This window comes from Olea europaea, chromosome 22, assembly GCF_002742605.1.
Source record: "Olea europaea var. sylvestris chromosome 22, O_europaea_v1, whole genome shotgun sequence".
NCBI classification, from domain to species: Eukaryota; Viridiplantae; Streptophyta; class Magnoliopsida; order Lamiales; family Oleaceae; genus Olea; species Olea europaea.
This window is the reverse complement of record NC_036258.1, coordinates 5444769-5457746: the sequence shown is the minus strand read 5'-3', so window position 1 is coordinate 5457746 and position 12978 is coordinate 5444769. Positions and strand designations below refer to the sequence as shown.

Below are 12978 nucleotides of genomic sequence, written 5' to 3'. Positions count from 1 at the left end.
TTTGTTTCCTTCCCCCCCCCCCCCCCAACCAAACCAATTATTTCCGTTTTGGATTCTTGCAACTCTTTCTTCATCACAATTTTCCAATATGCAGTAGTCATTACGATCTTCAGCTGCTTGTATTTTTAGCCAAGAATGTCATATTTTCAAATGAATTTATCCTTTAATTGTTCATATTATGTTTTGCTAGCATTACTTATCAAAAAAAAAATATATATATATATATTATGTTTTGCTAAATATTCTAGATATTGATGCAAAATTTTGCGTTTCTCCACTGTTTGAATGGTTAGTTTTATTTGATTTTTAATATGTTTTGTTTTTAAGTATTTTTTATTTATTACCGGATTTGTCCAAACTCGAATGAAGTTATTTTGTCATTTTAAAAGATCTCTTCCAATAGAATAAGAATTTTGTATTGTTTTCATGTAATTAAGAAATTCAATTTTATTGGCTACTTTATTGCCATTTATTGTCTTGCTAGAGAGAGAGTATTTCTTCGTGTGACTCTGGTCATGCCCCTTCCTGGTGCAAAATGGGTGCCTAGTTAATATTGTAATTAGCGTAATATGTTATCATTTGTATTCAAATAATCATCTCAATTTGCAAGTTGAAAGTGTAAACTTGCTATAAAATAAAAATTTAAGACACCCAACTCAAGATGCATGTTAGTTGTAAATAAGGGTTAGCCTACATAGGTATATGAACATACAGAATGTGGGCAGGGTTTGTTTTGTATTGTCTCTCAATTTCTATATGTTCTTACATTGACATGTTATAATGGTATGCTGCCATGGGAGAAATCTGTTGTGCTAAGACTATATATGAGGCTTACCAAATTTGTCAAATATTTGGCACTGTCTTCTAATATTATAAGAAAATGAGATAACGTAATAAAGGCCGCAGAGTAATTGAATAAGGAAGGCTCACATGGCATTCTATTTTTACAGGATCAAATTTGCCAAATGGGACAGTATCATTATCTAAAAGCAAGTTTGATGACAAAATAGAGGAATCCTCCGCTAAAATGTACTTTCATTACTACGGACAACTTCTGCACCAGCAAAATATGATGCAAGATTACGTGAGGACAGGTTAATCTCTGAGTTGTAATGTGTATCTCCCTTTCAATTTTCTCTTTCATTCTTATTTTGAGTTATTCTGTCACTTCCCAGTTTTAAAGGCTTGTGGGCCCTTTTTATGCAGCTAGAACATGTATTTCAAGAGTTTTTCTGGTGCTCTTATAGTTGCAGTGGAACCATAACTGTCTCTGTCAATAATTGACATGATAGATGTTCATTTTCCAGGAAGTTATTATGCTGCAGTCATGGAGAACCGTGTGGACTTTGTTGGCCGTGTAGTTGTTGATGTTGGTGCTGGTAGTGGCATTTTGTCATTATTCGCTGCTCAGGTTCTTCAGTAAACGCTTTTTTATACATTTTGCATCGAGTAAGTTGATCGTAATAAAACTCCTCACATGACTCTTGCTGGTTAATTTACTCCTCTCTCTCTCTCAAATAGGCTGGTGCAAGACATGTTTATGCTGTGGAAGCTTCCGAAGTGGCAGAATATGCTCGTAAGCTTATAGCTGGTAATCCGTCGCTTGGCCAAAGGATCACGGCAAGTGTTAAGCCGTTCATTTTATCTCTTTGCAAGAGTAGTCGTTTTACTCTTTACTGATTTTCTACCCAGCATCACCACTTGTGTTTATTACGTAGGTAATTAAGGGTAAGATTGAAGAGGTTGAATTACCTGAGAAAGCAGATATTTTGATCTCTGAGCCAATGGGTATGCTTAGTTCTCTTGCTTGCTTCTGTCATCTAGTGAATGGTAATATCTAGGATAATGTTGGACTCATAATTAGCTAAATAACTATAAAGCCAACATGCACAGGCAGCTACGTGCATATTGTGTGCATGCTCAAGCAATCCATATTCCTTTTACCAAATTCTGAATTCTTTATTCTGATGAAATATAAACATTTCCTTTGAGTATCTACGTATGTAAATTCCCCAAAAAAAAAAAAAAAAAGTAAAATAAACTTCTAAGTTGATGGCTGATTTACGAGAACTTGGAGAAGAATAAAAAATGTAGGCTGCATACTCATAGACATAGAAAGGCTGATTCATGCAGTGTTCAAATCTTCATTTTTGATTAGTTGTAGACTGAAATGTAATTTAAGGTATCCTATTAATGGCAGACTTTACCTCCTACAGGAACTTTACTAGTGAATGAGAGAATGTTGGAGTCCTACATAATTGCAAGAGATCGATTTCTTGTTCCAAATGGAAAAATGTTTCCAACTATAGGAAGGTGAATGTTGCCTATTTTTCTGTAGTTGAGGGGATACCGTTGTCCATTGCACTTCCATTCTCATTTTATTACGACTAATCTCTCTGCATAAGTGCCATGTTTATTTGAAGAGAGGAAACTGTTTTCTGAGTTTAAAATATTCAATAAATTAAAAGTTAAAACCAGTTCATTTATTTACTCCGTGTAATTTTACCTCATTTTCTTTATATGTTCTTGTCTTTGCAGTATGTACATATCTTTTCTGGAAGCTACTTATTTTCTCGTGTGTATTTTTGTTCCTATCATACGGCAATGCTTCACCTTGTTTTTGAGATATTATGAAATATGTTTCATGCCTGTCCTGCTCTCAGCTGATCTATTTGGATTTTCAAGACGAGTCATTTGTTTATTGAATTATTACATGTTCTTTTTTGTTAGATTAATGGACTTTTTGTATGTTCTGAAGTTCATCCCATCTCTAATTTCTTAAGCTTTTCAGATGTGGTCGACAAATCATGCTTCTATATATGATATTTATAATGAAAGTGTGGACTTTGACAAAGCAAGGTCTCTCAACTTTATAAAATATTAGTTCCTCATCCAACGAAAGATTTTTTTACACAATAATTTAGTTCATAAAATGCATGATAAACAAAGATCGTATGCTTTAATTTCCATTCCCAGGGAGGAATAGATGAAAAGAAAACGTGTTTACTATTAGGAGAAACAATTAATATAGGTTGGAATTTTGGTTCTATACATTTGTTTAACCTAAAATTGTGAAACTGTAGTATTTTGTTTTATGATACCTATTAATATATGTTAAAATACTCATTCTAATTATTATCACTTTACCAAGATTTTCCTCAAATTGATATTAATTGTTGGCTATTAGAATTATTAACTTTGGCATGTTGAGATGAGTGGGGGGGTCCCGAAAGATTTTATTGAATATTGGAGAATTTTAATGCATTGAATATTAATTATTAGGATCCTATTGTCCAATAATAAGAGGAAAAGCTTGAACTAGCCAGTAAAGAATTGGATGGTTGTGGATTTTTATGTCTGCTATTTTATATTGGAATATCCAAATTGTTACGCCTTTCGTGTGGTCGGAACTTTCCCGACAAGGAATTTCGCTTTTGTGTACAGTCTTTGTGGTTGTCGAGCACAAGGCATGGCCCTTTCTCGGGGCTCTTACATGAGTGGTGGTTTTATACATTGTAATTTGTTCTTTTACTGTGCTTGATATTTGTACTTGCTTGCTCTTGTAGAATACATATGGCGCCATTTAGCGATGAGTATTTGTACATGGAAATTGCAAATAAAGTAAGAATCAATTTTTGATTCTGTTTACAAGCACTTTCCTTTTTGATTATTTTTTTTGGGAAGATTGAAGAGGGAATGGTCGTCGTACCTGGATGTCATATTATATTTCTCGATTGACAAGGGGATAATTTTTGGTAATTTTCTATGTACAGACAAGTTCAGATTATCATGAGAGCATGTCATTTTGTTCACTGATTTTTCCCTTCAAATTGCCTTTTCCTGTTGAGACGGTTCTAATTTCTAAAATTTGTTACTTCCATGCAGGCTTTGTTTTGGCAGCAACAAAATTATTATGGTGTTAATATGACTCCTTTGCAAAGTACTGCATTTCAAGGATACTTTTCACAGGTCTATCTTGTCTACATCTCAAGTATATTTTTAACTTTTAGCATTGCAATTAGTTTCTTCTGCGTGCTTATTGCTTCGTTTGCCTACAATTACTTTTGGTCACTATATAGCTACATAAATTGGTTTCAAAGACATTGCTTCTATATCTGTCTTATATTGTGTGGTAGAATCAAACCTGCATTAAATACTAATTCTTTCCCTGCATTTACTGTTTTCTTTAAAATATTATTTCCTTTTGACGTCAAGAGTTTGTTCTACAGATATCCCCTTTTGCATAACTGGTTCTGATTGGAGATGTAGTTACTAGGCGTTGCCTTTTTAATAGGATACCAGTTGAGCAGCTATGTATTAGTAATCGATAGGCTGATTTGTGTAATGTAATTCTCAAGTTATATTCAATAGATCATCATAGCTAACTGTTTTTGTATTGATAAAATGAACAGAAATTAAATGACAATTCCAAGCATTCGAGAGGCTTAGATCTCTCCCCCTAACTCAACAACTAATCCCTCCATGCTCCTCGTCGAACCCTCTCTTAATGCATTTATAGGCATTCTATTATATCTTTATTACCCTTTTACCCTTTCTCTAACTAAATGAATCATTCTAGAATATTTGATGACATGGCTGCAATATGATTGGATATCTATCAGCGTTGCCTTTCAGTTCTAAAATGTCTGTCAACTAGTCTGGTCACCAATGGTGAAACCATAAAAAAGGAGATGCAGAAGGTGTTTGCATGGATTGTATATTGAATATATCAATGGATGTCATCTGTAGCAAATTCTTCCAATATTGAAATTTTCTAATGCCCATCTTTCAGAAAGATTGGATTTGGTATCCTCATTTAATATTTTGAGAACTTTGTAAAATCTATTTTGATATGAGAACTGAAGTCTGGAAGTTCCAATCATTTTACAAAGAATTGGTGAATGCATACTTTCCATGTTAAACACGTGTTTTTTGGAAAAATATTGAACATTATACCATTTTTCTTAAGGCTACATTTGGCAGATATGGCTCATAAATATGATGGCTGAAATAGGATATAGATTGACAAGGATATGATCAAATATTCATCTTAACCATACAGGCCAGGATCATTGCTAGCAATATATCTATTTTTAAATATTAACTGTAAGAATTATAGCCATGCGTTCTCTGAAAATATTGTTACACTGAAGGGAATGTTTCTTGTATCATCATTTAGTGTCATGAATTTGATTTAGATTTGGCACTTGAACTAGAACTTGAAATATATCTCAGTAAGTACTTGTATTTGTATCACCACGCCACTGTTTATCAAACTTGATACTATTGTACACCGCCTCTCACGATCAACTTCGCCTTCTTTGCACCTTGCAGCCAGTAGTGGATGCCTTTGATCCTAGACTATTGGTGGCTCCTGCAATCTCACATGTGATAGACTTCACTTCTACAAAGGTTAATGTTTACTTCAGTTATATATCTGGTTCTTATTCATTCAACTTGAAAGTCTACAGCAAGATTTTCACATTCTTCTAAACTGCATTCTAATCGTACATTAACTCTTGAGTACAGTTGGAGAAATGTCAGACACCATCGTTAGATTCTCTCATCTTTCTTGTGGAGTTTTAAGGAAAGGCCTCTTCAAAACCTATAATTTGTGCAACAAATTTAAGTAACCATGTACTCAGATACAGCTACAAAAACCTATAAAGAAATTCCCTCAAATTTGAAATTCCAAAACATGGTCTTGGAAATTTGATAGAGTCTGCTTTCAAAGGAGACCAGCTTATCAGATCCAGAACCCTCCCTGGCAGTAAGAATCTTAAAGTTGAGTCATTCCTCATCCCTATTCCTAGTAGTGCCTCTGGTCAGGCATTACCTTCCCCTTGAGTTGAGAACAAACTAAAAGCAACTCCTTTGCTGATCTCCTGTTCTGTTCTTAACTAAAAGCCATTCTCGCTTCCACATAAATTGTGTGAGAGTATCTTGTAAGCTATTCTAGCTTCCTCATAAATTTTGAACTATATTACTCATGAGAATATTTTATTTCTTTCAAATTGTCAGTATTTGTTGTGGATTGAATGACACATAAGGCTACAGTTTCAAAGATCACTGAGTTTTATTCAAAGGTTTCTTTCGGATCATTATCTATAATTTATGTGGAAACTTCCCTCCATTTCCTTGGGGAAGAGGAAAAAAAAAATATTGGAAGCACCCAACGAGTCATATGCTGGTATTTTTAGTGGCTCCATTTTTCCGGAAGTCTGAACTTGAGATAGAGACTAGCGCAGTTGAAAGACTGAGTCTCGTGGGAATTGGTTCATTTAAGTTTCCCAAGTATGCTTATGCTGGTAGAGTGGCTCCTAGTATTTGAGACTTTTGGAATCTTGTGGTTGGAAGCAAATACAATAATTGGGGGGTGCATGTTTGTCAATAGTGTATGGGGGAATGCGAGCCAGAGTGTATAGGCATTTGGAAACTCGAGTGCTTAACTTCTCTTCTAATTCCATTTCTGGAAATTTTATGGGAGTTTAATCTGCAATTTTGTATGAAATTAACATCCTTAAAATTTTCATTTCGTTGGAAAATGGTACATTCAATAAAGCAATTACAGTTGATTTTTTACCATTTTGTCTTCTATATTGTGTCACTTGCATGTGTAATCCACTGCAGTAAGCTTCTCAACCTGTTAAGACTAACGTAATTTATTATATATTCATCAATTCTTCCTTTTATCAGGAAGAAGAATTGTATGAAATTGACATCCCATTGAAATTTGTATCTTCAGTGGGCACTAGAGTCCATGGGTTGGCTTGCTGGTTTGACGTGTTGTTCAATGGGAGGTAATTGTTTGATGCTGTATGTGTTTAAACATCTTCCTGTTTTCCCTCCATGAAATTGCATGATTACCACTTGCCTTAATTATGTCAAATACCTTCATCCAATAGCACTGTGCAAAGGTGGCTTACCACTGCTCCTGGTGCACCTACAACACACTGGTACCAGCTGCGTTGTGTTCTCGCCCAACCAATTTATGTGATGCCTGGACAAGAGATAGTTGGTCGACTCCATATGGTTTCGCATAAAGCTCAGAGTTACACCCTTCACCTCACGTTGTCAGGTCGGTTCTTTATTGTTCTTGAGCTATTGACACAACAAATCCTGGTTTTTTTTTCTTTTAGTTCCTTTCCTGTTGCTTCCTTGCTTGGTGTCCTTTCTTAGCCAACTAGTCATTTATCTGAATAGCTAAAATGTGGGGCCCCGGTGCTGAGCTAGGAGGAATACTTCAGACGTCATCCGGAAAACTTGATCTCAAAGAGCCCTATTATCGGATCTCTCAACCACAGGCCTATCCTTCGACACAAGATCAACAACCAAATCATCTATTACTAACACAGGTATTAATCGTGTGGACTTTTTACTTCTGAATAAATGTTGGATACCAACGCGTTCAATAAAGTTTGCCTCTATACCTCCTGCCAAAACACGACTTCAATGCTATTTCTTAGTATTTTGAACTTGACTGGTATAACAGTTGATGATAATCTCTAATGGTGAATATGCAACAATCATTTTCAGTAACCATTTCTACCCTTGTGCAGAATGCACGTTTGGTNAGTTGATGATAATCTCTAATGGTGAATATGCAACAATCATTTTCAGTAACCATTTCTACCCTTGTGCAGAATGCACGTTTGGTAAGGAGGCACTGTATAGTAGTAAGAAAGAAGAAGGGAGTTAGAATCCTGTTTGATGTATCATTTCATTCCTGTCTAATACTGCGTAACAAACACACACTGAATGTTTAGGTTGAAAACTAATTGAAATTGTGTACTGCTCCTATTGTCATCTCAATCTCTCTCTGATAAATATCAAGGCGGATTTTCACTTTATTCTTCGAAAACATTTTTAGACTTGATTGTCGTTATAGCTCCATTCTTAGCTCTTTCTTTTTTTGAGTATATGGCCCCCAATTAAAATAGATTGTAGTCTGATGCGTGAAATGCATTCTGCAGTCCACAAACATCACTCGTAGCTAATCAATGCTATCTAGTATTGTGCAATCTGACTAACCAAACAAGTCATCAGTGTTTTCAGAAATTGTAGTTATGGATATGCTTAAGCCTACGCACCGCTCTTGGTGTCGGGCCTATAGGCAGATTGTGTTTCAATATTAGTCCAACTCTCAATGTGTATCTTTACAATTTATGAGGTTTTCAACATCATTTGCTGTTATTCTTTTTACTTGAGGTTCAACTACAAATCCACACAATTATATTGCACATTACAGGATATGCAATTACAACCTCAAGACGAAGAGGGGTCGGATTTGATGCCACAAGCACTACTGCAGGACTCCGGTGCTGAGCTACACTCGTTCTGATGAATGATTCTCTTACGCACACATATTTGCAAATTTATTATAATCCACTGCTTAGGTACTCGGTGTAATCAAATGCTTAGGTTTTTACCCTTCTATTTTTTGTGTTGTAAATCAGATTTTTTTTTTTTTTTAGGCAGTTTATTGTGTTCGGAGTGCAAAACTATCTGTGATGATGAATAATGATCTGAATCCAAATCAAATTTGAGCATCTTTGTTTAACAAATACTTCCCAGCTGACAATGTTTCACTGTAACTTGTTTGGGTTTCATTATAAGTTGCTGAAATTATGATGTGATAGAAATGTGTAGTGAATAAGTGACTAATAGTTGTGGATTTTACGAGATGTGCTAGAAATTAACGTTTTGAAGTAAAAGAAAGAAACAGATTGTGGCTGTGCTTATGTTCAACTTCAACATGGTGTCTGGACTGCTTGCCCTAACAGAGATCTATCCACCTAGATGCTTGTTCGGCCCGGCCCGAAAATTCAACTTCGAATCGTGACCAATAGAAAACTGAGATTATACAGGTTGCATCCCCAGACGAGATTCCCTCTCCATCTCGTTACTGAAAGAAATTGAGCTCTGATCCTTACCAATAGGATGGTCATTTTCCCTCAAATGCACCTCCAAGCTAGCTCCATAGGCTGCATCACCTCGAGATTGAACGGAACCATAGATGGGGATGGCTAGTAAGGAGTGATATGCCTGGGTTCGGAGAAGTGCAATACGATAAGTATTGTTTTAGATGGCGTACAAGTGTCATTAGTTGATTAAACATCTTAAAAGAGGAAAATGAGTCACATTTAGCCTCTGTTCGGGCTCCATTAAAAATGAAATTTGAGAAAAAAAATTTATTTTCAAATATTATTTTTTGGAGAATAAATGGTTAAAAAATAATGAAAAGTTTTGGATTTATGTGTAATATTGTTTTGTTGGAGAATGTGTACTTAAAAAAAGAAAGAGATAAATGTAATTTGACAAAAATAGAGCCCAAACAAGGACTTAATGTGACTTGTCATTGTGACCATCTAAAGTGGTGGGGATTTCGTTATTTTTTCTTTTCATAGATATTTAAAAGTACATTTGCATCGTAACCATAGAATGACTTTTAAATGGGACACGCTAGCTAAAAACTACGTCATGAAGATAGTTTGTATGGTTAAATGACTCTAGTTTGTATTATCGAATACGACTTTTTCAACAAAAAATGATAATATTCAATATGTTGAATATTGGGCATTGCAACAACCATCTCGTTGAACTATCATACTTCTTTCATTAGCAATTTTTAACCTTGTTGAGAGTCTAAGTCCCTGTTTGGCCCTATTAAATTAAAATTTATTTTTTCTCTTTTTATCAATCACACATTCTCAAATAAAATAATAAATCTAAAAAATTTTCCTTCCTTTTTAATCATACATTTTTTTAAAAATTATTATTCCTTTCATTATAATTTAAAATAATGGAGCCCAAACAAAAGCTAATATTCAGCTCCAGCATGCAAGGCAGCAAAGATGAACCAACTTGGGGGAGTTAGTCAACGACTTTCTCAAAATTTTTAAAATTCTACTACCTTAATTCATTTGCAAAATCAAATAATTGTCGCATTATTTCACTTTTTAATATAAAGTAAATTCGAATTCATGTTCATATTTAAAATTTCAAAAATACACATGTACGTTAGGATGTTGATTAATTCCATTTGTCTATTAGAGTTTTACAAAGCCCCCTCACATGAGGGCCCACAAATTTATTTTGAGTTAAGCATCAGTCATTTCAAAATTAAGAACAATGTTTCAAATTTCAAAAATTAGATTTTTATTAAAATTTAGTTATAATTTAATTATATATATATATATTATTTTAATATATTAACATCATAAATCTATACAATTTGATCACAAATTAATGATTTAGTAAATCATATATTATATTTCAGTTGTAAATCAAAAAATTTTATAGGTTACAAATTATTTAAAGGTCATAGATCAAAAATTTAACAGGTTACAATTTGTTCATCGATTACAAATAAAAAAAAAGTCACAATTTATTTATCAGTCACAAATCACAAATTTTATATGTCATAATTTATTGTACAGTAAAAAAAAATGAAATTATTGGTCACAAACTAATAAAATTTAGATCACATTTTATCTTTTTTATTGGTCACTTATTGTTTATTTGTCACGGATTAACCAATTTAATGGTTACAGTCAACCAAATCATTTGTTACCACCACCTCATCATCATCATTAACCGCAATGCCACCAAAATTGCTTCGCGCCAGAACAACCATTGCCACACCTACAGTATCACAAAACTCATCGCACCACCGCCATAACCACATCATCACAAAACCACCACCACCACACCCACAACATTACAATAGCATGCCACTGCCATTGCCACCCCCATCTTACTATTTGATTGCCACCAGATTTGACAAAACCCCATCATTCATGGCCTGCAAGACCACCGCACCCACGACGACTTCGACAATTCCAATAGTGCAAATCCGCCACCATTATGCAACCACCACATCCACTAAAAGATCCCCAAACCATCATTGCCACAACGACCACCACCTGTCAACACCATCGACAAAAAAACCATCCCAAATAACTACACAACCACCACATCAACGACGACTTCAATGATTCCAACAGTGCTGTTGTTGTGTGTTGTGCTTGAGGCATCGCGCTACAAGCACAGCGCCACGCTCAATTGCTATAGCAACGCCGCAAACGATGGTGCTGTCATCGCTCGATGAGAGGCATAACTGCTATGGCTTCCGAAGACGCTGCTGTAGTATGTCATCGCCTGTTATGCATCAACGGTGGTAGAAGAGATATGACAAAGAAGATAGAGAGAGTGAATAGAAATGAAAAATGATTTTAAGGTTAAGGTTTGGGATTGGGTTGGAATGGTAATATAGATTAAATTATTTTTGATTTTTGAATAAACAAACTTTACATCTCATTTTTTAAGTTGGACCTTAAAACATAAGGATGGGTGTAATTTCCACTAGTGGAATTCTAGGATGTATTGGAAAATTAAGTCAAATTGAGATCGAGATTCTCTTGATGGATCATTTTGACTCATTAAAATTATAATTTATTTTTCTTTCTTTTATTATCAACCACACATTCTCTAATAAAATAATATTACACATAATTTCAAAATTGTTTATTCTTTTCTAATCACATTCTTAAAAAAAAAAAAAAAATTATTCCAAGTATTAAAATTTCAAATAATGGGGGCCAAATGGAAATAGAAGTCTTGAGTGCTAAAGCTTGCAAAGGAGGATTTCGTTAAAGAAGTCATATTCAAAGCTTGTTTAGTAAATACTTTTTCAAGTGAAAAATAATCTTTAAAGAATGTGTGGTTGAAAAGCGAAAAAAAAATTGTGGATCCCGTAAAATGTATTGTTTAAAATAATATTGGAGAAAAATGATTTTAGGAAAATTGTGCCAAACAAGCCATGCCTATGAAATAAAAAAATAATAATAATAATAATAAATGAGACATAATATCATACTTGAACATTGTTGACCCTTTGTCTACTTCGAGCTAATCCAGCACCAATGCATCATGCTCGATAGCTGTAGTTCGTGAATTCTCCCAGATGCAACAGACGTTTGGGGTAGAAGTGACACTTTATAGTCGAAATTTATAGTACTCCTTCGGTCCCATTATATAACTTACTTTCCTTATTTTTTTGTCCAAAATATATAGTCATATTTCTTCATTGAACTTGTTTTGTTTAGTGTGTTTGCTAATATATCCATATTTAATTTGTTTACTTAACTAATTTTTTCACTTAATCTTGAAATTGTACAAATATGAATAAGGATAAACAAGGAAAGTTATTGACAAAAATTATTTTTTCAATAATATTTATTAATTCTTGTGAAAAATAAAACAAGCCTATATAAATGGAATGTATGGAGTATAATTTCACTAGGGTTGCAATTTCGATCTAGATAGCACAAGATGATGTGCTAAATGAAAGTAATCATTTAATTTCACTTATAATTTAATGCTAAATTAACTCCATTTCAGTGGGGTTAAATAGTATTACTTTAAAGTCTATGTATTTGGACGAGATAAATATTTATTTATTCGTTATTAATAAAACGTCATTTATTCAAAAAAAAAAAGAAAAGAAAAGAAAAAAGAAAAAAAGAGAGAGAGTGGTGGAATATCTCAAAAACCATAATTCAAGGGGCATCATCGCAATTTCCGATGCCTGCATCCTCATTTCCAGAATCTCCAACTATCCTTCAAAGTTCCTTATAATCACTTCATCTGTACACACACATTCACACTGTATGTATATACGATGGAAGCCCTACCTACGCCAGTGGCGCAACCGCAACAGTACAGAATCAGTCAACATCATAACCCCCGCCCGTACATCGGAGGGGAGGGCAGCGGTCCGGTTGAATTGATTAAAGAACCGACGCATTCTGATAACAATACCAGCAACGAAGACAGGCGCGGGTCGGAGCTGAGGGCGCAACTGGATTGTAACCTAACTTCACTGTGTGACCATATCCAATTGGAGGGATTCAATAATGGCGCGTTCTCCGATGTCATCGTACACGCTATGGATTCAGTCTACCACCTCCATCGCCT

The 12978-nt window shown here is 34.4% G+C and overlaps 1 protein-coding gene across 4 annotated transcripts in view; it reads left to right on the top strand.

Annotated features, from left to right (window-relative positions):
• Positions 1 to 8560, top strand: part of LOC111371502 (probable histone-arginine methyltransferase 1.3) — an 11278-nt gene extending 2718 nt beyond the window's left edge. Inside the window, exons 4-16 of one of the 4 annotated variants that reach the window (XR_002698593.1) lie at positions 951 to 1094; positions 1308 to 1411; positions 1522 to 1620; positions 1719 to 1788; positions 2217 to 2313; positions 3567 to 3621; positions 3886 to 3969; positions 5335 to 5412; positions 6697 to 6800; positions 6906 to 7078; positions 7204 to 7355; positions 8249 to 8396; positions 8479 to 8560. Coding sequence is in view for 3 of the 4 variants with exons in the window: in XM_022993529.1 (XP_022849297.1) it covers positions 951 to 1094; positions 1308 to 1411; positions 1522 to 1620; positions 1719 to 1788; positions 2217 to 2313; positions 3567 to 3621; positions 3886 to 3969; positions 5335 to 5412; positions 6697 to 6800; positions 6906 to 7078; positions 7204 to 7355; positions 8249 to 8341 (1253 nt within the window). In the remaining variant the exon portion in view is untranslated. Of the gene's footprint in view, positions 1 to 950; positions 1095 to 1307; positions 1412 to 1521; positions 1621 to 1718; positions 1789 to 2216; positions 2314 to 3566; positions 3622 to 3885; positions 3970 to 5334; positions 5413 to 6696; positions 6817 to 6905; positions 7079 to 7203; positions 7356 to 8248 lie in introns of all 4 variants that reach the window. The other 3 variants (XM_022993530.1, XM_022993529.1, XM_022993531.1) reach the window with 3 other exon arrangements.
• The last annotated feature ends 4418 nt before the right edge of the window (positions 8561 to 12978 follow it).